The following is a 23,411-nucleotide window of genomic DNA, read 5'->3' as shown; positions in this document are numbered from 1 at the left end:
GCAGTGCCTCACCATTAACCCTTTCTTTTTAGTTTCTGAATTGTAAAGCTCTAACTCCCCCCACACAATTCCTTTTATGGCTGGCTGTACCTATATCTATGGTTGCTTTTGGTAGAATACAAAAGTGCATAGGGATTATCTGCTGGAGCATGCCTAGAAGATGTGAACTCATTGAAATACAATGCCTGTGTCTAAACACTGATAAGGGGGGTGGAGTTGGCAGCCCCAGGAATCTTAGCTATGTAATTCATTTTGCTTATATTTGAAAATTATTTTAAAATACTTGCCAGCAATTTTTAAACAATTTTTTTATACAAACAATTTTTAATTAATTAGCCCTTTTAGGATATGCACAGATTTCAACCTGTTTTATGTTCCTCTAATAAAGATTGTACATCAGTCTGAAATTTCTCAGTTTTGTCAGTCTTATCTGAAAGAGGGCATTTTTTGTTTGAAAAACATATGTTCCTGCTCTGAATCAACCTATACTTTCTGGTCATAATTGCAACGGTTTGTCCCTCTCAAGCAATAAAGTACAGGCAGTTTTCTTTATCAGCCAGCGAGAATCAGTAGAACGTAAATAAAATAATGCTGCAATGTTTTAAATATCCATGATAGAGCATGTTTAATACAATGTGACTTTAAGGGCAGCCGTTTACCTCTACAGGTTTAGAAGTGGCTGTTAAGAGATGGCTCGAGATATGTCACTTCATTAAAGGATTAGCAAGTGCTTCAGTCAGTTGACCTTGTGTGTAATATAATTGTGACCACACCTTCTAAGTGAAACAATTACACCAGGATGTGTTATGCTTATTAACAACACTGCAAAATGTCAAGTGAATTTACAGCAAACTGTTCTGTCATTTTATACTGTTTGTGTGAGATGAAGGAATGAGATGATTTCTTAACTACAAAAATATTCCTCCTTTTCTTACATAACCTGTTTTTGTGCATCTGTCTAGGTAAGAGAAGAATGCAGACTTCTGAATGCACCACCTGTGCCTCCACGCAGTTCCAAACCCTCATCCCCCACCCCATCTGTTCCTGCGCCAACAGGAAAAATAGCAAGGCAGCAAACGCGCTCTCCCAGCCCTACACTTTCATATTATTCTTCAGGATTGCACAGCATGTAAGTGCCTCTGCTTATGTACATTTGATCTTTTTGCACTACTGGCACCTGCGGTATGTTATTTAATATATCCATGAAAGGTCCCATCTCTAAGCATGATTGCCTCACTAGTAACAAAAGTCATGTGCACCACTGAGTAAAATTGGGCATGCACAGAAATTGAGTTGTGTCTTAAAAATATCATAGTGATACATTAAAAGCACTGATTTTCAAACCTGTCCTCTCTCCCTAATAGGCCAGATTTTCAGGATTACCTTGGGTGAGAGCAGGTAAAATAACCATGGTTACTAATCAGCTGATTATTTCACCTGAGCTCCAGTTCAGATATTCTCACAATTTGGTCTGTTAGGGAGCCTGAGGACAGGTTTGAAAACCAGTGATTTAAAGGGACCATAAAACAGGTGCAGCAATAATTTTGGTCAAACATATCTTATTTGCTCTTACATCAGCTGAACAGCATAATAGAACACACACTACATCAAAATATGTGCATTTTATTAAAGGGACAGTCTAGTCAAAAGAAAACTTTCATGATTCAGTTAGGGCATGCAGTTTTAAACAACTTTCAAATTTTATTTTTATCATCAAATTTGCTTTGTTCTCTTGGTATTCTTTGCTGAAAGATAAATCTAGGTTGGTTCATATGCTAATTTCTAAGCCATTGAAGGCCGCATTTTATCTCAGTGCATTTTTTTACAGCTAAACAGCGCTAGTTCATGTGTGCCCTCTAGATAACATTGTGCTCACTCCTTTGTAGTTACCTAGGAGTCAGCACTGATTGGCTAAAACGCATGTCTGTCAAAAGAACTCAGATATGGGGGCAGTCGACAGAGGCTTAGATACAATGTAATCACAGAGGTAAAAAGTATATTAATATAACTGTATTGCTTATGCAAAACTGGGGAATGGGTAATTAACTATCTTTTTAAACATAGACTGTCCCTTTAAGTCTATTATCTATATATTCTTCTTTGGTAGCAGGGTCCATAGCTTCTGTTAACAGCCCTCCAAAGGGCTAGGGTCCGTACAGGAAGTGGTCGTGTGCTAACAAGTGCCCGAGAATAGGTATTCACTTAAAGGGACAGTCTACACCAAAATTTTTATTGTTTAAAAAGATAGATAATCCCTTTATCACCCATTCTACAGTTTTGCATAACCAACACTGTGATATTAATATACTTTCTTTCATGTAATTGGCAAGAGTCCATGAGCTAGTGAAGTATGGGATATACAATCCTACCAGGAGGGGCAAAGTTTCTCAAACATCAAAATGCCTATAAATACACCCCTCACCACACCCACAATTCATTTCTAAATATATGTATTGTACTTATATTTCCCATGATTCAGGTTTCAGTATATTTCCTTTTGCAGACTGTCAGTTTCATATCTGGGAAATGCATTTTTTAGAAATTTATTTCTTACCTGGGGTGTAGTCTTTTTTTCAATTGACTGTCATTTTTCAAATCTTCCGAGGGCGCAAAATGCTAAAGTTATTGTGTCATTCTTGACGCAAGATTTTTTTGGCGTGAAGTTACGTTCGTTGACGCAATTGGTAATTTCCGGCGTCTTAGTTGATGCCGGGTCTTTTTACAAGGTTGCGTCATCTATGACGCAAGTGTGTCGTTTCCGGACGTTTTTAGCGCCAACAAATATTTTTCTGTTTGTTGTGTGTCATACTTGGCGCCAAATATTTTCATTATTTTAGACCCCATTCCGATTTGCCTCTTGCTTTTTTCTATGTCAGAGGCCTATTCTGTTTGCATTTTTTCCCATTCCTGAAACTGCCATATAAGGAAATTGATAATATTGCTTTATATGTTGGTTTATTTCTCTTACATTTGTAAGATATCTAAATCTGACCCTGTCTCAGAATTCACTGTTGGATCCCTGCTGCCTGATAATAACAGTTCTACCAAAGCTAAGTGCATTTGTTGTAAACTTGTGGTGATTATACCTCCAGCTGTGGTTTGTAATAGTTGTCATGATAAACTTTTACATGCAGAAAATGTATCCACTAGTAGTAGTTCATTACCTGTTGCTGTTCCCTCAACATCTAATGCACAAGATATACCTGTAAATTTAAAAGAATTTCTTTCTGATTCTATTCAGAAGGCTTTGTCTGCCATTCCGCCTTATAATAAGCGTAAAACGTCTTTTAAAACTTCTCATAAGGTTGATGAAATTTCAAATGACCAGCAACATACTGAATTATCCTTCTCTGATGAGGATCTATCTGATTCAGAAGATCCTGCCTCAGATATTGACACTGATAAATCCTCTTATTTATTTAAATTGGAGTATATTCGTTCTTTGTTAAAAGAAGTGTTGATTACATTGGATATGGAGTAAAATAGTCCTCTTGATATTAAAACTAGTAAACGTTTAAACTTTATTTATAAACCTCCTGTGATTATTCCAGAGGTTTTTCCAGTTCCTGATGCTATTTCTGATATGATTTCTAAGGAATGAAATAAGCCTGGTACTTCTTTTATTCCTTCTTCAAGGTTTAAAAAATTGTATCCTTTGCCAGAAGTTAGATTAGAGTTTTGGGAAAAGATCCCCAAAGTTGATGGGGCTATCTCTACTCTTGCTAGACGTACTACTATCTACGGAAGATAGTACTTCTTTTAAAGATCCTTTAGATAGGAAACTTGAATCTTATCTAAGGAAAACTTATTTATATTCAGGTCATCTTCTTAGGCCTGCAATTTCTTTGGCTGATGTTGCAGCTGCTTCAACTTTTTGGTTGGATACTTTAGCGCAACAAGTATCGGATCATTATTTTCTAGCATTGTTAAGTTGATTCAACATGCTAATAATTTCATTTGTGAGACGATTTTTTATATCAAAATTTATGTTAAATCTATGTCTTTAGCTATTTTAGCTAGAAGAGCTTTGTGGCTTAAATTTTGGAATGCTGATATGACTTCTAATACCAGATTTCTATCTCTATCTTTCCAAGGTAATAAATTATTTGGTTCTCAGTTGGATTCAATAATTTAAACTGTTACTGGGGGGAAGGGAGTTTTTTTGCCTCAGGATAAAAAAAACCTAATGGTAAATCTAAAGCTTTTAACCATTTTCGTTCCTTTCGACATAATAAGGAACAGAAACCTAATCCTTCCCCCAAGGAATCTGCTTCCAATTGGAAGCCTTCTTAAAATTGGAATAAATGCAAGCCATTTAAGAGATCAAAACCAGCCCCTAAGTTCGCATGAAGGTGTGGCCCTCATTCCAACTCAAATAATGAATGTCAGTTGCGCCTAATTATAGTATATCAAATAAAAACAATAATGAAAAAATAACATAAAATACCTCCGATTGAAAGGTACAATAGAATGTGCTAAAGAAAATTAGTGCATAAAAAAACTTAGTGCAAAACAAAACCTATGCGACCCACACGCTAAGTGAAATGAGATGTATCTCACAGGGCTAGTAAATAATTGATACAACAATCAGACCCAAGATCCTGGTGTGTGATCACAACAGTCCAAAGTTCAAATGATGAAGATATGGCAGCAAAAACTTCTTCCAAAAGTTGAAGGCAATTCAAACGAAGCAAATCTGTATATAACACAAAAAAGAAGAAGGCGCCAACATAGTGTGAATCAGTATTGAAAGTTGTTCACTCCCCACACATTAATCGTACTTACAAGAAGTAAGGCACTTGAGAAGTGCTACAACGGCTTTCTGGAACATTAACAGCTGTCCAGGTAGCTGCTCTCTCGTAATGAAAGTGATTTCCTTGATGCCGTATGTAATATGCAAATATCCTGCAGCTATGACCCCTCTTGCAGTATTACTCTCTCTCGTAGTATCTGCCTTAGGAGAAATGCCCAAACCAGGTGGGCTAGCAGCTGGACTCCGTATGCAGAAATGGATAAAAATATCAAGCATAAAATATCACTCAAGCCGTGATAATGATATAATCTAAAAACAAATGTTTATTTAGTAAACATGTAATCACGTGCTATATGAGGAACTTGTTCTCTGTTTGACTGAAAATCCTGTGAGTTTTGTGATCTCCAGTCAGATCTTTTATTTTCCCAATTATGCTGATAAGGAAAATATTGCTTGTTTCTATTTTGTGATGATGTTTTGTAATATTCATCATTTTTATGATTATAATCTCCAAATTGATTATGTCTATTATTAGAAAAATTCCTTGGTGAATAATAGTTACTATTAGATCTCCTATTGTTAGAATAGACACCCTGATTGGCATGGTTATTTTTGTCTCTCCATGTATCAAAATTGTTCTTAGAGGGACCTGGTGATTGATAGTCCAGCCTCAAATTACGATTAGCCCCCACATTTTTCTTTTTATCTTTAGGCTTTTTGTAATTTACCTTAACCCATTTGTTATTTGTTTTCCCCTCTGGGTCTAAGATCTCTTTCTGTTCACAATTGTCTTCATTGGAGATATCCTCCATTTCATTACTCATTATGGGTGTACTATAGATACAGCCTTCTAAATAATCTTTTTCGTCTCTTGCTAGTTTTTTAATTTTTTGCCTATTTAATTTCTTTTGGAAGGTATCTGATTTATCTAATATCTCTTTATTTTTGCTCATATAATCAGGGTTATTTGCAAATTTACCTAATAGTATTTGTAGTTTCTCAATTTCTGATCCCACAATATTCAAAAGAGACTCCCGTTTTAAAGCATCCTCAAGTTTGTGAAATAATTGAACCATTGTAAGTTCATCATCTCCTTTAGATAAAGTCTCTAATGGAGTATCTAAATTACTCAAAATTTGACGTGAATTGACTCTCTGCTCTTTACTCTGCATTATGTACAGTATATACTTGAGGATGCTTTAAAACTGGAACACAGGCACTGGTGGGATATAGACACGTTAAAGAAATATAAAAATAAAGGTCATATACCAAGAGACTTAAGGATTAGTAAATTATGTTCCTTTACACATGATGAAGATCTAACTAAAAAATGGCAGAATGAACTGTTTGTTCGTTTAAATTAATAGATCTACTTATTGAATTTAGAGAGTCTCTTTTGAATATTGTGGGATCAGAAATTGAGAAACTACAAATACTATTAGGTAAATTTGCAAATAACCCTGATTATATGAGCAAAAATAAAGAGATATTAGATAGATCAGATACCTTCCAAAAGAAATTAATTAGGCAAAAAATTAAAAAACTAGCAAGAGACGAAAAAGATTATTTAGAAGGCTGTATCTATAGTACACCCATAATGAGTAATGAAATGGAGGATATCTCCAATGAAGACAATTGTGAACAGAAAGAGATCTTAGACCCAGAGGGGAAAACAAATAACAAATGGGTTAAGGTAAATTACAAAAAGCCTAAAGATAAAAAGAAAAATGTGGGGGCGTATCGTAATTTGAGGCTGGACTATCAATCACCAGGTCCCTCTAAGAACAATTTTGATACATGGAGAGACAAAAATAACCATGCTAATCAGGGTGTCTATTCTAACAATAGGAGATCTAATAGTAACTATTATTCACCAAGGAATTTTTCTAATAATAGACATAATCAATTTGGAGATTATAATCATAAAAATGATGAATATTACAAAACATCATCACAAAATAGAAACAAGCAATATTTTCCTTATCAGCATAATTGGGAAAATAAAAGATCTGATTGGAGATCACAAAACTCACAGGATTTTCAGTCAAACAGAGAACAAGTTCCTCATATAGCACGTGATTACATGTTTACTAAATAAACATTTGTTTTTAGATTATATGATTATCACGGCTTGAGTGATATTTTATGCTTGATATTTTTATCCATTTCTGCATACGGAGTCCAGCTGCTAGCCCACCTGGTTTGGGCATTTCTCCTAAGGCAGATACTACGAGAGAGAGTAATACTGCAAGAGGGGTCATAGCTGCAGGATATTTGCATATTACATACGGCATCAAGGAAATCACTTTCATTACGAGAGAGCAGCTACCTGGACAGCTGTTAATGTTCCAGAAAGCCGTTGTAGCACTTCTCAAGTGACTTACTTCTTGTAAGTACGATTAATGTGTGGGGAGTGAACAACTTTCAATACTGATTCACACTATGTTGGCGCCTTCTTCTTTTTTGTGTTATATACTCATTCCAACTCAGCTGGTAGGGGGCAGATTAAAATTTTTCAAAGATATTTGGATCAATTCGGTCCAAAATCATTGGATGCAGAGTATTGTTTCTCAGGCGTACAGAATAGGATTCAGAGTAAGACCGCCTGTGAGAAGATTTTCTCTCTCACGCATTCCGGTAAACCCAGTAAAGGCTCAGGCTTTTCTGAAGTGTATTTCAGACCTGGAGTTGTCAGGGGTAATCATGCCAGTTCCGTTTCAGGAACAGGGTCTGGGGTTTTATTCAAATCTATTCATTGTTCCAAATAAAGGAAATTCCTTCAGACCAGTTTTGGATCTAAAGATTTTGAATCGATATGTAAGAGTACCAACTTACAAAATGGTGACTATAAGGACTATTCTGCCTTTTGTTCAGCAAGGGCATTATATGTTCACAATAGACTTACAGGATGCATATCTTCATATTCCGATTCATCCAGATCACTATCAGTTCCTGAGATTCTCTTTTCTAGACAAGCATTACCAACTTGTTGCTCTTCCTTTTTGCCTAGCGACAGCTCCAAGAATCTTTTCAAAGGTTCTAGGTGCCCTACTCTCTGTAATCAGAGAGCAGGGTATTGCGGTATTTCCTTATTTGGACGATGTCTTGGTACTAGCTCAGTCTTTACGTTCTGCAGAATCTGACACAAATCAACTAGTGTTGTTTCTTCGAAGACATGGTTGGAGGATTAATGTTCCAAAAAGTTCTTTGATTCCTCAGACAAGGGTAACCTTTTTAGTTTTCCAGATAGATTCAGCATGCATGACTTTGTCTCTAACAGACAAGAAACGTTTGAAAATGGTTGCAGCCTGTACGAACCTTCAGTCTCAGTCATTCCCTTTAGTAGCTATGTGCATGGAAGTTTTAGGTCTCATGACTGCAGCATCGGACGCGATCCCTTTTGCTCGTTTTCATATGAGACCTCTCCAGCTTTGTATGCTCAACCAATGGTGCAAGGATTATACAAGGATATCACAATTAATATCCTTAAATCCCAATGTTCGACTTTCTCTGACTTGGTGGTTAGATCACCATCGTATAATTCTAGGGGCCTCTTTCGTTCATCCAACCTGGATTGTGATCACAACAGATGCTAGTCTTTCAGGTTGGGGAGCTGTTTGGGGATCTCTGACAGCACAAGGAGTTTGGAAATCTCAAGAGGTGAGATTACCAACCAATATTTTGGAACTCCATGAGATTCTCAGGGCTCTTCAATTTTGGCCTCTGTTGAAGAGAGAACCGTTCATTTGTTTTCAGACAGACAACGTCACAACTGTGGCATATGTCAATCATCAGGGTGGGACTCACAGTCCTCGAGCTATGAAAGAAGTATCTCGGATACTTGTTTGGGCGGAATCCAGCTCCTGTCTAATTTCTGCGGTTCATATCCCAGGTATAGACAATTGGGAAGCGGATTACCTCAGTCGTCAGACTTTACATCCGGGAGAATGGTCTCTCCACCCAGATGTGTTTTCTCAAATTGTTCAGATGTGGGGGCTTCCAGAAATAGATCTGATGGCATCTCATCTAAACAAAAAACTTTCAAGGTACCTGTCCAGGTCCAGGGATCCTCAGGCGGAAGCTTTGGATGCATTGACACTTCCTTGGTGTTATCAACCTGCATATATGTTCCCGCCTCTAGTTCTTCTTCCAAGAGTGATCTCCAAGATCATTATCGAGCAATCGTTTGTGCTGCAGGTAGCTCCAGCATTGCCTCACAGGTTTTGGTATGCAGATCTTGTTCGGATGTCCAGTTGCCAACCTTGGCCACTTCCACTAAGGTCAGACCTTCTGTCTCAAGGTCCATTTTCCATCAGGATCTCAAATCATTAAATTTGAAGGTATGGAAATTAAACGCTGAGTGCTTAGTCGTAGAGGTTTCTCTCACTCAGTGATTAATACTATGTTGCAGGCTCGTAAATCTGTTTCTAGAAAGATTTATTATAGAGTTTGGAAGATTTACATTTCATGGTGTTCTCCTAAATTCTCTTGGAATTCTTTTAGAATTCCTAGAATTTTACAGTTTCTTCAGGTTGGTTTGGATAAAGGTTTGTCTGCAGGTTCCTTGAAAGGACAAATCTCTGATGTTTCTGTATTATTTCATAGGAAGATTGATAAACTTCCCGATATTCTTTGTTTTGTGCAGGCTTTGGTTCGTATCAAGCCTGTCATTAAATCAATCTCTACTCCTTGGAGTCTTAATTTAGTTTTGAAGGCTTTACAGGCTCCTCCGTTTGAGCCTATGCATTCTTTGGACAATAAAATACTTTCTTGGAAAGTATTGTTTCATTTGGCCATCTCTTCTGCTAGAAGAGTTTCTGAATTATCCGCTCTCTCTTGTGAGTCTCCTTTTCTGATTTTTCATCAGGATAAGGCAGTTTTGCTGACTTCATTTCAATTCTTACCTAAGGTTGTGAATTCTAACAACATTAATAGAGAAATTGTTGTCCCTTCCTTGTGTCCTAATCCTAAGAATTCTTTGGAGAGATCCTTACATAATTTGGATGTGGTAAGAGCTTTGAAATATTATGTTGAAGCTACTAAAGATTTCAGGAAGACTTCTAGTCTATTTGTGATATTTTCTGGTTCTAGGAAAGGTCAGAAGGCTTCTGCTGTTTCCTTGGCTTCATGGTTCAAGTTTTTGATTCATCTAGCTTATTTGGAGCCGGGTCAAGCCCCGTCTCAGAGAATTACAGCTCATTCTACTAGATCAGTCTCTACTTAATGGGCTTTTAAGAATGAAGCTTCAGTTGATCAGATTTGCAAAGCAGCAACTTGGTCTTCTTTGCATACATTTACTAAATTCTACCATTTTGATGTATTTGCTTCTTCGGAAGCAGTTTTGGTAGAAAAGTTCTTCAGGCAGCTGTTTCAGTTTGATTCTTCTACTTTTGATTTAAGTTTTTTCCTTTCATTTATGAGAATAAACTTCTATTTTGGGTTTTGGATTAATTTTTTCAGCGGAAAATGGCTGTTTTTATTTTTTTCCCCCTCCCTTTCTAGTGACTCTTGCGTGGAGTTCCACATCTTGGGTATTGCTATCCCATACGTCACTAGTTCATAGACTCTTGCCAATTACATGAAAGAAAACATAATTTATGTAAGAACTTACCTGATAAATTAATTTCTTTCATATTGGCAAGAGTCCATGAGGCCCACCCCCTTTTTTATGGTGGTTATGATTTTTTTGTATAAAGCACAATTATTTCCAAATTCATTTGTTGATGCTTTTTACTCCTTTCTTTATCACCCCACTACTTGGCTATTCTTTAAACTGAATTGTGGGTGTGGTGAGGGGTGTATTTATAGGCATTTTGAGGTTTGGGAAACTTTGCCCCTCCTGGTAGGATTGTATATCCCATACGTCATTAGCTCATGGACTCTTGCCAATATGAAAGAAATGAGTTTATCAGGTAAGTTCTTACATAAATTATTTTTTTTTACCTCTGTGATTACCTTGTATCTAAGCCTCTGAAGACTGCCCCCTTATTTCAGCTCTTTTGACAGACTTGCATTTTAGTGCTGTCTCCTAGGTAACTCCACGGGCGTGAGCACAATGTTATCTATATGTTACACATAAACTAATGCCCTCTAGCTGTGAAAAACTGTGACATGCATTCAGATAAACGACGACCTTCAAGGGCTTAGAAATTAGCATATGAGCCTACCTAGGTTTAGCTTTCAACTAAGAATACAAAAAGAACAAAGCAAATTTGATGATAAGCGTAAATTGGAAAGTTGTTTAAAATTGCATGCCCTATCTGAATCATGTCATTAATTTTGACTAGACTTTCCCTTTAAGCACCATATTTGGAAAATTTTTATGTTATCTCATTTAAATAAATAAAAAAAGTACTTTCGTTTTAAAAGCAAGTATAAATTAAATAATGGTTATCAGCTTTACATTAAAAATATATGTATTGCCAACTGTCTTACATTATTGTGTGTTTGTGTATATATACATATGTGTGTGTATATACATGTGTGTGTGTGTGTGTGTATATACGTGTGTGTGTGTGTATATACGTGTGTGTATACGTGTGTGTGTGTGTATATACATGTGTGTGTGTGTGTGTGTGTGTATATAACCCCCCACACACTCACTATCTCTACTGAAAGGCAGATGAAAGCAATCACAACCATAATATTTATGATTACTATTTTTTTCTTTAATTTGGATACAGTATTTTATTGAGATGTATTGCTTTAAACCACTTCTCATAAAAAGTGCTATTGGTTAAAAAAAATTATTGTTTGTGTGTTTACAAAACACACTCTTCTACATTGCACCAGCAGAGGCCAGCAGAAAAATCACTGTTTTACACATTCCTTGTAGAGGGTTTCTCTGGGATGGTCATGTGACAGGATTCACAGAGAAAACCTAGGTGTACATATTCTTTATTTTTGCATATTCTTTGCAATGCATGTAAGTTTTATGTTAATCCAAAAACTGTTTTATGTCTATTTCATTCTCAATCTACTTAAAATAAGAAGAGTGTATTATTCAGTAATAAATGTTTATGATTATAGTTACATTTATGAAAATGTTATTGTAAACAACATGCTGTACAGTGCATGAATAGCATCACTCATTTAAAATGTACAAGTAAAATACAAATGTAAACGATCATTACATGGGTAGTGCTGCTCATTTGCAGTAATGTTTTTAGGGTTTGAGTATATTTTTTCAAAGCTAGGAGCCAGCTCAAAAAAGTTAGAATTTTTCAGTTTCCATTGGGTGAGGTGGGCACGTATATAGCTTTGAGTAGGTCAGAACATCCTTTTTGACCACAGATACTTATCTTATTGAAGTGTCATGTTGGTGTCTTGAGGTTTGTTTAATGCAGGCATGGAGCAACACTTTCTGCTTTGGAAAGTTTTATAAATGAAACCTTGGAAGCCTCACCCAGAACAGCATATTATATACTACTCACAGAGACGCAGCATGCCTACAGAACAGCATATTATATACTACTCACAGAGACGCAGCATGCCTACAGAACAGCATATTATATACTACTCACAGAGACACAGCAGGCCTACAGAACAGCATATTATATACTACTCACAGAGACGCAGCATGCCTACAGAACAGCATATTATATACTACTCACAGAGACGCAGCAGGCCTACAGAACAGCATATTATATACTACTCACAGAGACGCAGCAGACCTACAGAACAGCATATTATATACTACTCACAGAGACGCAGCATGCCTACAGATCAGCATATTATATACTACTCACAGAGATGCAGCATGCCTACAGAACAGCATATTATATACTACTCACAGAGACGCAGCATGCCTACAGATCAGCATATTATATACTACTCACAGAGACGCAGCATGCCTACAGAACAGCATATTATATACTACTCACAGAGACACAGCATGCCTACAGAACAGCATATTATATACTACTCACAGAGACACAGCAGGCCTACAGAACAGCATATTATATACTACTCACAGAGACGCAGCATGCCTACAGAACAGCATATTATATACTACTCACAGAGACGCAGCAGGCCTACAGAACAGCATATTATATACTACTCACAGAGACGCAGCAGACCTACAGAACAGCATATTATATACTACTCACAGAGACGCAGCATGCCTACAGATCAGCATATTATATACTACTCACAGAGATGCAGCATGCCTACAGAACAGCATATTATATACTACTCACAGAGACGCAGCATGCCTACAGAACAGCATATTATATACTACTCACAGAGACACAGCATGCCTACAGAACAGCATATTATATACTACTCACAGAGACACAGCAGGCCTACAGAACAGCATATTATATACTACTCACAGAGACGCAGCATGCCTACAGAACAGCATATTATATACTACTCACAGAGACGCAGCAGGCCTACAGAACAGCATATTATATACTACTCACAGAGACGCAGCAGACCTACAGAACAGCATATTATATACTACTCACAGAGACGCAGCATGCCTACAGATCAGCATATTATATACTACTCACAGAGATGCAGCATGCCTACAGAACAGCATATTATATACTACTCACAGAGACGCAGCATGCCTACAGATCAGCATATTATATACTACTCACAGAGACGCAGCATGCCTACAGAACAGCATATTATATACTACTCATAGATATGCAGCATGCCTACAGAACAGCATATTATATACTACTCACAGAGACGCAGCATGCCTACAGAACAGCATATTATATACTACTCACAGAGACGCAGCATGCTTACAGAACAGCATATTATATACTACTCACAGAGACGCAGCAGGCCTACAGAACAGCATATTATATACTACTCACAGAGACGCAGCAGGCCTACAGAACAGCATATTATATACTACTCACAGAGACGCAGCAGGCCTACAGAACAGCATATTATATACTACTCACAGAGACGCAGCAGGCCTACAGAACAGCATATTATATACTACTCACAGAGACGCAGCATGCCTACAGAACAGCATATTATATACTACTCACAGAGATGCAGCATGCCTACAGAACAGCATATTATATACTACTCACAGAGACGCAGCATGCCTACAGAACAGCATATTATATACTACTCACAGAGACGCAGCATGCTTACAGAACAGCATATTATATACTACTCACAGAGACGCAGCAGGCCTACAGAACAGCATATTATATACTACTCACAGAGACGTAGCAGGCCTACAGAACAGCATATTATATACTACTCACAGAGACGCAGCATGCCTACAGAACAGCATATTATATACTACTCACAGAGACGCAGCATGCCTACAGAACAGCATATTATATACTACTCACAGAGATGCAGCATGCCTACAGAACAGCATATTATATACTACTCACAGAGACGCAGCATGCCTACAGAACAGCATATTATATACTACTCACAGAGACGCAGCATGCCTACAGAACAGCATATTATATACTACTCACAGAGACGCAGCATGCCTACAGAACAGCATATTATATACTACTCACAGAGACGCAGCATGCCTACAGAACAGCATATTATATACTACTCACAGAGACGCAGCATGCCTACAGAACAGCATATTATAAACTACTCACAGAGACGCAGCATGCCTACAGAACAGCATATTATATACTACTCACAGAGACGCAGCATGCCTACAGAACAGCATATTATATACTACTCACAGAGACGCAGCAGGCCTACAGAACAGCATATTATATACTACTCACAGAGACGCAGCAGGCCTACAGAACAGCATATTATATACTACTCACAGAGACGCAGCAGGCCTACAGAACAGCATATTATATACTACTCACAGAGACGCAGCAGGCCTACAGAACAGCATATTATATACTACTCACAGAGACGCAGCATGCCTACAGAACAGCATATTATATACTACTCACAGAGACGCAGCATGCCTACAGAACAGCATATTATATACTACTCACAGAGACGCAGCATGCCTACAGAACAGCATATTATATACTACTCACAGAGACGCAGCAGGCCTACAGAACAGCATATTATATACTACTCACAGAGACGCAGCATGCCTACAGAACAGCATATTATATACTACTGACAGAGACGCAGCAGGCCTACAGAACAGCATATTATATACTACTCACAGAGACGCAGCATGCCTACAGAACAGCATATTATATACTACTCACAGAGACGCAGCAGGCCTACAGAACAGCATATTATATACTACTCACAGAGATGCAGCAGGCCTACAGAACAGCATATTATATACTACTCACAGAGATGCAGCATGCCTACAGAACAGCATATTATATACTACTCACAGAGACGCAGCAGGCCTACAGAACAGCATATTATATACTACTCACAGAGACGCAGCATGCCTACAGAACAGCATATTATATACTACTCACAGAGACGCAGCATGCCTACAGAACAGCATATTATATACTACTCACAGAGACGCAGCATGCCTACAGAACAGCATATTATATACTACTCACAGAGATGCAGCATGCCTACAGAACAGCATATTATATACTACTCACAGAGACGCAGCATGCCTACAGAACAGCATATTATATACTACTCACAGAGACGCAGCATGCCTACAGAACAGCATATTATATACTACTCACAGAGACGCAGCATGCCTACAGAACAGCATATTATATACTACTCACAGAGACGCAGCATGCCTACAGAACAGCATATTATATACTACTCACAGAGACGCAGCATGCCTACAGAACAGCATATTATATACTACTCACAGAGACACAGCATGCCTACAGAACAGCATATTATATACTACTCACAGAGACGCAGCATGCCTACAGAACAGCATATTATATACTACTCCCAGAGACGCAGCATGCCTACAGAACAGCATATTATATACTACTCACAGAGACGCAGCATGCCTACAGAACAGCATATTATATACTACTCACAGAGATGCAGCATGCCTACAGAACAGCATATTATATACTACTCACAGAGACACAGCATGCCTACAGAACAGCATATTATATACTACTCACAGAGACGCAGCAGACCTACAGAACAGCATATTATATACTACTCACAGAGACGCAGCAGACCTACAGAACAGCATATTATATACTACTCACAGAGACGCAGCAGGCCTACAGAACAGTTAATCGCCTTTTATTAAAGCTTACAGAGCCCTTATGACAGGCATTACCATCACTGTCTTTCTTACTGTTTGTATCTGACTACAGCTGACTCTTTACAGATTAATGGTAAAACAATGTTAAGAGTATTTACACATTGAAGCTAATATGCTATTTGATTAGGACCTTAAATCTGTTATCCAAGTACTCATAAGGAAAGTGAGGCTTATCTTTAATTTGTTGTTTTAATAATTTACTCACTTTGGTTCTGTTCCTGGTTTTGTATGTAACTTCATTAGCCAAACCCATAAACATATTCAACCTCAGTAGTTCAGTACTGGGCTCTATTCCAGTCTGTTTCTAATTTGCAAAAAAAGAGGGTTTATAGCAGCCTCTCTTATACCCACTGTCTTTAAATAAATATTCAGACACAAGTAAAACAAAAATAATTACATTTTCTAACAATGTAATCCTTCAAACATTATAATAGCTTTAGTTTTCTAGGCTACATTTTTCAGTTGCACTGTTTATCAACCGTATTTCAGTCTTTTCTTGGGAGGGAACCATTTTGTTTGCATTCCCTATGGGCTTTCCATTGTGCCAAGAACACTGGCCAAAATTGTGATGATTTTCATTACAAATCTATTAAAGTACTGTATATCTGTATTTTCATATCCTTCTTGTAGTGGCTCTCTGAGGAACATGCCTGCCAGGATTGACTTGTATGTCCTCATAATGGTTACACTTCACCTTACTCTGCAGCACTCTGCCATAAGAACAACAATATTCATATAGGGCTTCAGGTTATTAAACAATGTATTGTTACAGATATATGGAAAAAGTCCATATGGATTTTTCTTCAAAACTAACTACAAAATACAGCAATAAAAGTCAGTTCAGATAATTGTGCAGTGGTATTTTCTATCATAGTCTGTACGGATTCCTGTTATAATTCTAATGTTCTCAAAGAACATTGATCTCAGGAGAGATGGCAGTTATTTTTCTTTTTCTAGAGACCTTATGCAGTAGCCACTTTCTTTACATAATGACATTTTCTCTGATGTATTTGTTCCACTCATTCATACAACAGATAGACAGATAGAGACAGAGGCATATATGCCCTGCTGCTTAACACATCACTGGTTCAATCCCTAATCAAAAAGTTTGGACAAACTCTCTGCATTCAAAAGTTGCACTTCAAGTTCTGCTATTTTCATCCTGCAATGTATTCTTTGTATGTGATAGCTTGATGACTGAGAAACTCTAGGTTAAATGGTGTGGAAAATCTTATCCATTGGTTTACAGGCACTGACAGACCTGCACAGTGTCTGCGTTTCTGTGTTATGGTTGGAGTGTCTTTTCTGGATATCTTCAGCAAAGTAAGGTACCTAAGGACTTCATAACTTCATAATATCATGTGCTTGAAATTTTTCATGCAAACTGCATAAATCTTTCAACTCCTAGTGTGAATCACGTTTTGGCTTTAATGGCTATTACTATAATTATGGGACCCAGGATCAATGATTCTAGCACATATTTGAACAGTGTTTAGTTCTTCCAAGAAATTTACCTCTGGTCCTTGAAGTTTTAATTATCAATGCTTTTTAAGCCATCTATGGAAGAATGTCTCTTGAATCTTTACTAAATACACTGTAACTCAGCAATTCCACTAACTGCTGCATTAACAAAAAGTAGCATATCATCTTTCCATTAACATTTCTGGTTTTCCATTGATATACATTAGTTCTTCCATCATTCCCCATTTTGTCCTGACCTAAACCAATAAGAAAAAAATAATGGAGGGCAGTTTCTCAAACAGATTTTTTTTTTCTTTCCTTTTTTCAAATAATAAACCGCAGTATACATTTCTCATGCTGAGGCCAAGTTTGGCAATACAAGTCCTTTTCCTGTTTCAGATGCAAAATAATACTTTTTATTCTTCAATAACTGTCTGTGCTCTATTTCATTTTTGCTGCCCTATCCTTGATTTTAATTTGTTGGTTAGAGACACTAGGTGGAATTGAGATAACAGGATATGAATTAATGCTCACAAAATATTCCATATATTGACTAATGTTCATTTGTAGCACTCACAAAGCTTTTCTCATCTTGTCTTTTACCTAAGTGGTTAGTGGCAGAAAGTGTAGTCTTATACCCATCTGGACCAGAGAGTGTTGGTGAATGCTGCTTAAGGACATGAACCAAGATTTGAACATTTTTAGTAGACTAGTCCTAAAGCCTGTTTACACGGGCCATTTTTTGCAGTACAGCGGTCCCACCCCTTGCTCTCTCTCCCTCCCCCTCTCTTTTGCGCTCTCTCTCCCCCTCTCTTTTGCTCTCTCTCCCCCCTCTCTTTTGTGCTCTCTCCCCCTCTCTTTTGCGCTCTCTCGTGCTCCACCTCTCTTGCTCTCTCTCCCCCCTCTCTTTTGCTCTCCCCCCTCTCTTTTGCTCTTTCTATCCTTTCTTTTGCCCTTTCCCCTCTCTTTTGCTCCCTTTCTCCACCCTCTCTTTTGTTTTCTCTCCTCCCTCTCTTTTGCTCTCTCCCTCCTCTTTTTTGCGCTCTCTCTCTCCCTCATCTCTTTTGCGCACTCTCTCTCCCTCCTCTCTTTTGCGTTGTCTCTCACCCTCCTCTCTTTTGCGCTCTCTCTCCCTCCCCCCTCTCTTTTGCGCGCTCTCTCTCTCCCCCCTCTCTTTTGGGCTTTCTCTCTCCCCCCTCTCTTTTGCACTCTCTCCCCCCTCTCTTTTGCACTCTCTCTTTCTTCAACCCTCTCTTTTTGCGCTCTCTCTCCCCCTCTCTTTTGTGCTCTTTCCCCCTCTCTTCCCATCTCCCCCCTTTCCCCCTCACTTATTTTGCTCTCTCTCTCCCACCTCTCTCTTGCTCTCTCTCTCCCACTTCTCTTTTGCTCTCTCTCTTTCCCCCTCTTATTTTCTCTCTTCCCTCTATTTTTCTCTCTCTTCCCTCTCTTTTTCTCTCTCTTCCCTCTCTTTTTCTCTCTCTTTCCTCTCTTTTGCTCTTTCTCCTCTCTTTTGCTCTTTCCCCTCTCTTTTGCTCTTTCCCCTCTCTTTTGCTCTTTCCCCTCTCTTTTGCTCTTTCCTCTCTCTTTTGCTCTTTCCCCTCTCTTTTGCTCTTTACCCTCTCTTTTGCTCTTTCCCCTCTCTTTTGCTCTTTCCCCTCTCTTTTGCTCTGTCCCCTCTCTTTTGCTCTTTCCCCTCTCTTTTGCTCTTTCCCCTCTACTTTGCTCTCTCTCCCTCCTCTCTTTTGCTCTTTCCCCTCTCTTGTTCTCTCTTCCACTCTCTTTAGCACTTTCCCATCTCTTTTTGTCTCTCCCCTCTCTATCTCTCTCCCCTCTCTCTTGCGCCGACCGTGCCCGGCCACGCCCCCGCCCATGTCCGGACACGGTAAAGCTAGGTGTTTTTGTCCTGTGTTGTCTCTACTGCATAAGACGGCTTCGGACAAACACACTTGGCCTTTTATATTATAGGATATGATTTCAAGTTTAATTTATTTTACAAAACATTAAACACAAGAAGGTATGACAAATACAATGTATCAGGATGGAAGGCAACATTTGAGATCACAGGGCACAAGGCCAGGGCAGGTGGCAGAGATTCAAGGTCCAGGGTCAAAGCTAACAGTCAAAATACCAAGAACAGGAACAAAACAGCAATGTAAACAGACACTATACAGCTCTGTAACCACTGACCATAGTTTGCTGCTGCTTAGCATAATGTATTTATTAGTAATGCTATGCACCTTGTTCATCAGTTAGGAAATTGAGGGGTCAAGGTACAGGCATATTTCATATACAAAAAACAGCTTTATAGCCTAGTAAGCAAGGCTACAGCCCTGCCGGCACCATTGTCAAAGGACACAGGTTTCAATTCCAACTAGCCCCCCCTGAGCTACAAAGTCAAACTGTCTGCTCATTTGCTCACAAGTTTTAAATGGGTCCTAACTAGTTTTCTGTGTATAGGGGCTGCACATCTTCAGAGTAACATAATATGGTGAAATAAAATCTTATTCTTATTGATTGAGTGTTACATTAACAATAAAACTTGTATCACTATTAAGGTTTTGTGTAGTGAGTTATAGAATTTAACACGAGGTTGTTGCTACTCTTGTTTGGTCTATTTTGTTTTTTACAGTTTACAAAATGGCCTTCCTCTTAATGCTTCCTAAGTTTATTATTTATATCACTAGACATTCCATACAATACAGCATAAACATACAGGACCCATTCATTTTTCTTGAAACAAAACACTGTAATATAGTTTCTAATAAGAGAACATTGTTTATTTTAATGCAACAGTTGACATAATTAATGACGTCATTCAGTGTGAAACAATCCTAGATAAGGCCTATTTTAATAAAATTCAAAGTACAAATGTGCAGTTAATTTGCTGTTTGTGTGAATAGTTCTTGAGGCTTACAAAAATATCAGTTGCAATGTGTTTTATTACTGTATGTAGTGTTAAAAAAAGTTAATATAATCTCACAGAAAATCCATCATTTAATGCCAGTAAAAATATTATTGAACAATTCCTTTCTGATATTAACATATATTAGAAGTTTCCCTTAAATTAGACCCTGGATCACAATATTTGAACATAAATGTTTAATTTTGAAATCAAGCTTGTCAAAGGTGGATTTTCGTGGCATATTTTTATTTCTACTATGTTTATCTTGGTGTATATAAATCATTTAGTGATTCAATGGTAAGATTGGTATATTGTGGCTTGTTTATTTACCTGTTTTAATATTGTTAATTATTCTTTTCAGTGGGATCACAGAAAGTGAAGTGACCAGTTCTCAAGAAACTGCTCAAGTTTCCTGCTACCCATGCAACTGGATAAAAAATGAAGCAAGTGAGCTTGAAAGCAAATTGCCCTGTGGTAGTCCATCATCAGATGCTCTTTCCTCCCGACTATCCTGGCCAAACCGGTATTGTGGTGGAGCAGAAGGTATTAACGTGAATGATTTGCCGATGGATCAGTGCCGAAGTTATTACAGCTATCCCCGGCAAAAGACACCAGGCACGCCAAAGAAAAATTTCCCAACTCCTTTTGACTTTAGTGGTTGTGATTCTTTGGTAGGTTGTACACAGGTAATGCCAGCTGAGTTTGATGTCCATAATGCTGGCTGCACAAAGTCTGCAAGTTACTCTTCAGAGAGTTCCACTGAAAGAATTTTAGCTGACAATAGCACAAAACAAAGTCTGTCATGCCCTGCCTTACCACCACGTGCCCCAAAATCAACTGAAGGAAACTCTGTTTTAGAACCAATGTCTCTATCCATGAAAATTGATGGAGCTGAGGAAGAATCACAGATGTGTTCTCCAGACATTTCAGAGGACAATTATTTTGCTAAAAAGGGCATGCAGGACATTTTCTCTATCTCTTACCCATTTTCCTCACCTCTTCACATGCAACTAGCTCCAAGATCTTGTGGTGATGGTTCACCTTGGCAACCGCCCTCTGATCTTTCAGGACTATCCATCGAAGAAGTGTCAAAATCTCTTCGGTTCATTGGTTTGTCAGAAGACATTGTGTCCTTTTTTGTTTCTGAAAAGATTGATGGCAATTTACTTGTTCAGCTCACAGAAGAGATGCTTTCAGAGGACTTTAAATTAAGCAAACTGCAGGTTAAAAAAATAATGCAATTTATAAATGGATGGAGACCCAAAATGTAGTAATAAAAGTGTTTCAAGGTACTGAACAAAGCTATATGGCACTTGCCAGAAGTGCTAAGACTAGTACAATCTGGAAATGTTTTTGCACTACGAAAAAAAAATATTGGCTGTATATAGTCATACTTATGATTAAATAATTACTATGCAGTGTAAGGTACTTGTTATAGAGAGATCACATAGTACCGTATGTAAATCTAAAATTCATAAGAATACTCAGTGGGCCTTGGGCATCACTGAAAACTGAGCAGCTGCTACAAACTACTTTGCAAAATATTTATGTAAAAGGGAATTCATGTTTAATAAGCTTCTTTAAAAAAAAACACATGCAACGTTTGTAACTTGTTTTACAAAGTAATGTGGTTATTTTGTAGTTATCTTAATTTAACTGAAGAAATTGCCTCTTTTTCACCATTGTGTGACATCTTTTTAATCAAACGTAGTTTTTATCTCATTTTGTTCACCAAATTTTCATGATGAAATGTTTAGAGCAATATTTTACACCTTTTTGTCCTTTTAAGTACATAATAGTACATGTATAGTTATATCCTCATGTGGCTACAAAGTATTGGTCATTCATGAAAAAATAAAGAAGCCCCCAATATATAACCTAATCCTGGTATTTTAATAAGTAATAAGAAGCTTTCTCATAGAATTAGACTTCATGTTGTGGAGTAATTCAGTAACCCTCAAGAGGCAGATTTCATTCTAGTCTGTTCATTTTAGGAAGGTTGAATTCTATCAATGAAGTGCTGGTTTGATACAAAGTTTCTTTTAAGTGCTATTTTTATGAATTAACATAATATGAATCAACATCCAGAACAAATACCACTATCTTGAGACATAGTAACTCATACTGTGGTAAAAAATAGATATTCATAGACTATATATATGTTTCCATGTATATATAAATATGTATAATATATATAAACTTATTTTCACTCATTACATTTGTGTATGTGTTTTCATTAAGTACAGTTGCGATCTGACTTGCAACTTCGTCTTTAGCCTAATGTTTTGATTTAAACAAGTTGATGAAAGAGGATTTCTATAGAAACCAAATGAAGAGAGTCCTTTGAAGGAATACAGAATCCTCAAAATGACTATAATGCATTTTAAAAACGATCCTTTTACCCTGGGGTTCACCGAATGGGATGGACGTTGTACGGAAGTTTGTCAGTGTAATGTACTTGTGTATGCACTTCCATGTTGCATGATTTAAGTCTTCAAATAGCCGCGTGCGGAATGAAGACTTACTCATGCAAACATAGCTGTTTTGTATCAGAAGTTCTACATCAAATGTATCTCCAAGGGAACAAACCTGAAAGTATAACTGCCAATATTTGAAGAAAAAAAAAATTCCAGGGACAGTTTGCAGCAGAGCCACACCCATGTATGTTTTTTGATACAACTGGGCAATAAAGAGGATAAATCTGGTGCAGAGAGACAAATTTTGCTACCAACTTCATACAGATAATACTGAAACTCAGCTGATAGATTTTGCAAATGATAATTTGCCTCACCTTTTGTTGCCACATCAGAAAGAAAAAAGTATATGAAATAGTGAACAAACAGCTAGATTACGAATTTTGAGCGCTATTGGGATTTTAATGACCGACACAAAAGCGGCGTTATTTCACCTCCCTATAACGCTGGTATTACAGGTTTTGAAAAAGCAGGTTTGTGCGGGTGATATGGTGGCGTTGAGCTCCATACCACACCGAAAAAAGCACTGCTTTTGACGTGCTCGTGCACGATTTCCCCATATTCATCAATGGGGAGAGCCGGACAAAAAAAAAACAACACCTGTGATCACGGAAACAAAAGCTCCGTAAAGCAGCCCCA

At 37.7% G+C, this 23,411-nt stretch overlaps 1 protein-coding gene across 1 annotated transcript in view; it reads left to right on the top strand.

The window, feature by feature from the left end:
* GAREM1 (GRB2 associated regulator of MAPK1 subtype 1) overlaps positions 1 to 22,514 on the top strand; it is a 470,758-nt gene extending 448,244 nt beyond the window's left edge. Inside the window, exons 5-6 of the mRNA XM_053715004.1 lie at positions 963 to 1,129; positions 20,660 to 22,514. Of these exons, the coding sequence (XP_053570979.1) occupies positions 963 to 1,129; positions 20,660 to 21,569 (1,077 nt within the window). The 3' untranslated portion in view covers positions 21,570 to 22,514. The remainder of the gene's footprint in view (positions 1 to 962; positions 1,130 to 20,659) is intronic.
* Positions 22,515 to 23,411: the final 897 nt, after the last annotated feature.

Source organism: Bombina bombina, chromosome 5, assembly GCF_027579735.1.
Source record: "Bombina bombina isolate aBomBom1 chromosome 5, aBomBom1.pri, whole genome shotgun sequence".
In the NCBI taxonomy this organism is placed as follows: domain Eukaryota; kingdom Metazoa; phylum Chordata; class Amphibia; order Anura; family Bombinatoridae; genus Bombina; species Bombina bombina.
The sequence above is the reverse complement of the archived record's forward strand: the minus strand, read 5'-3'. Positions and strand labels throughout refer to the sequence as shown.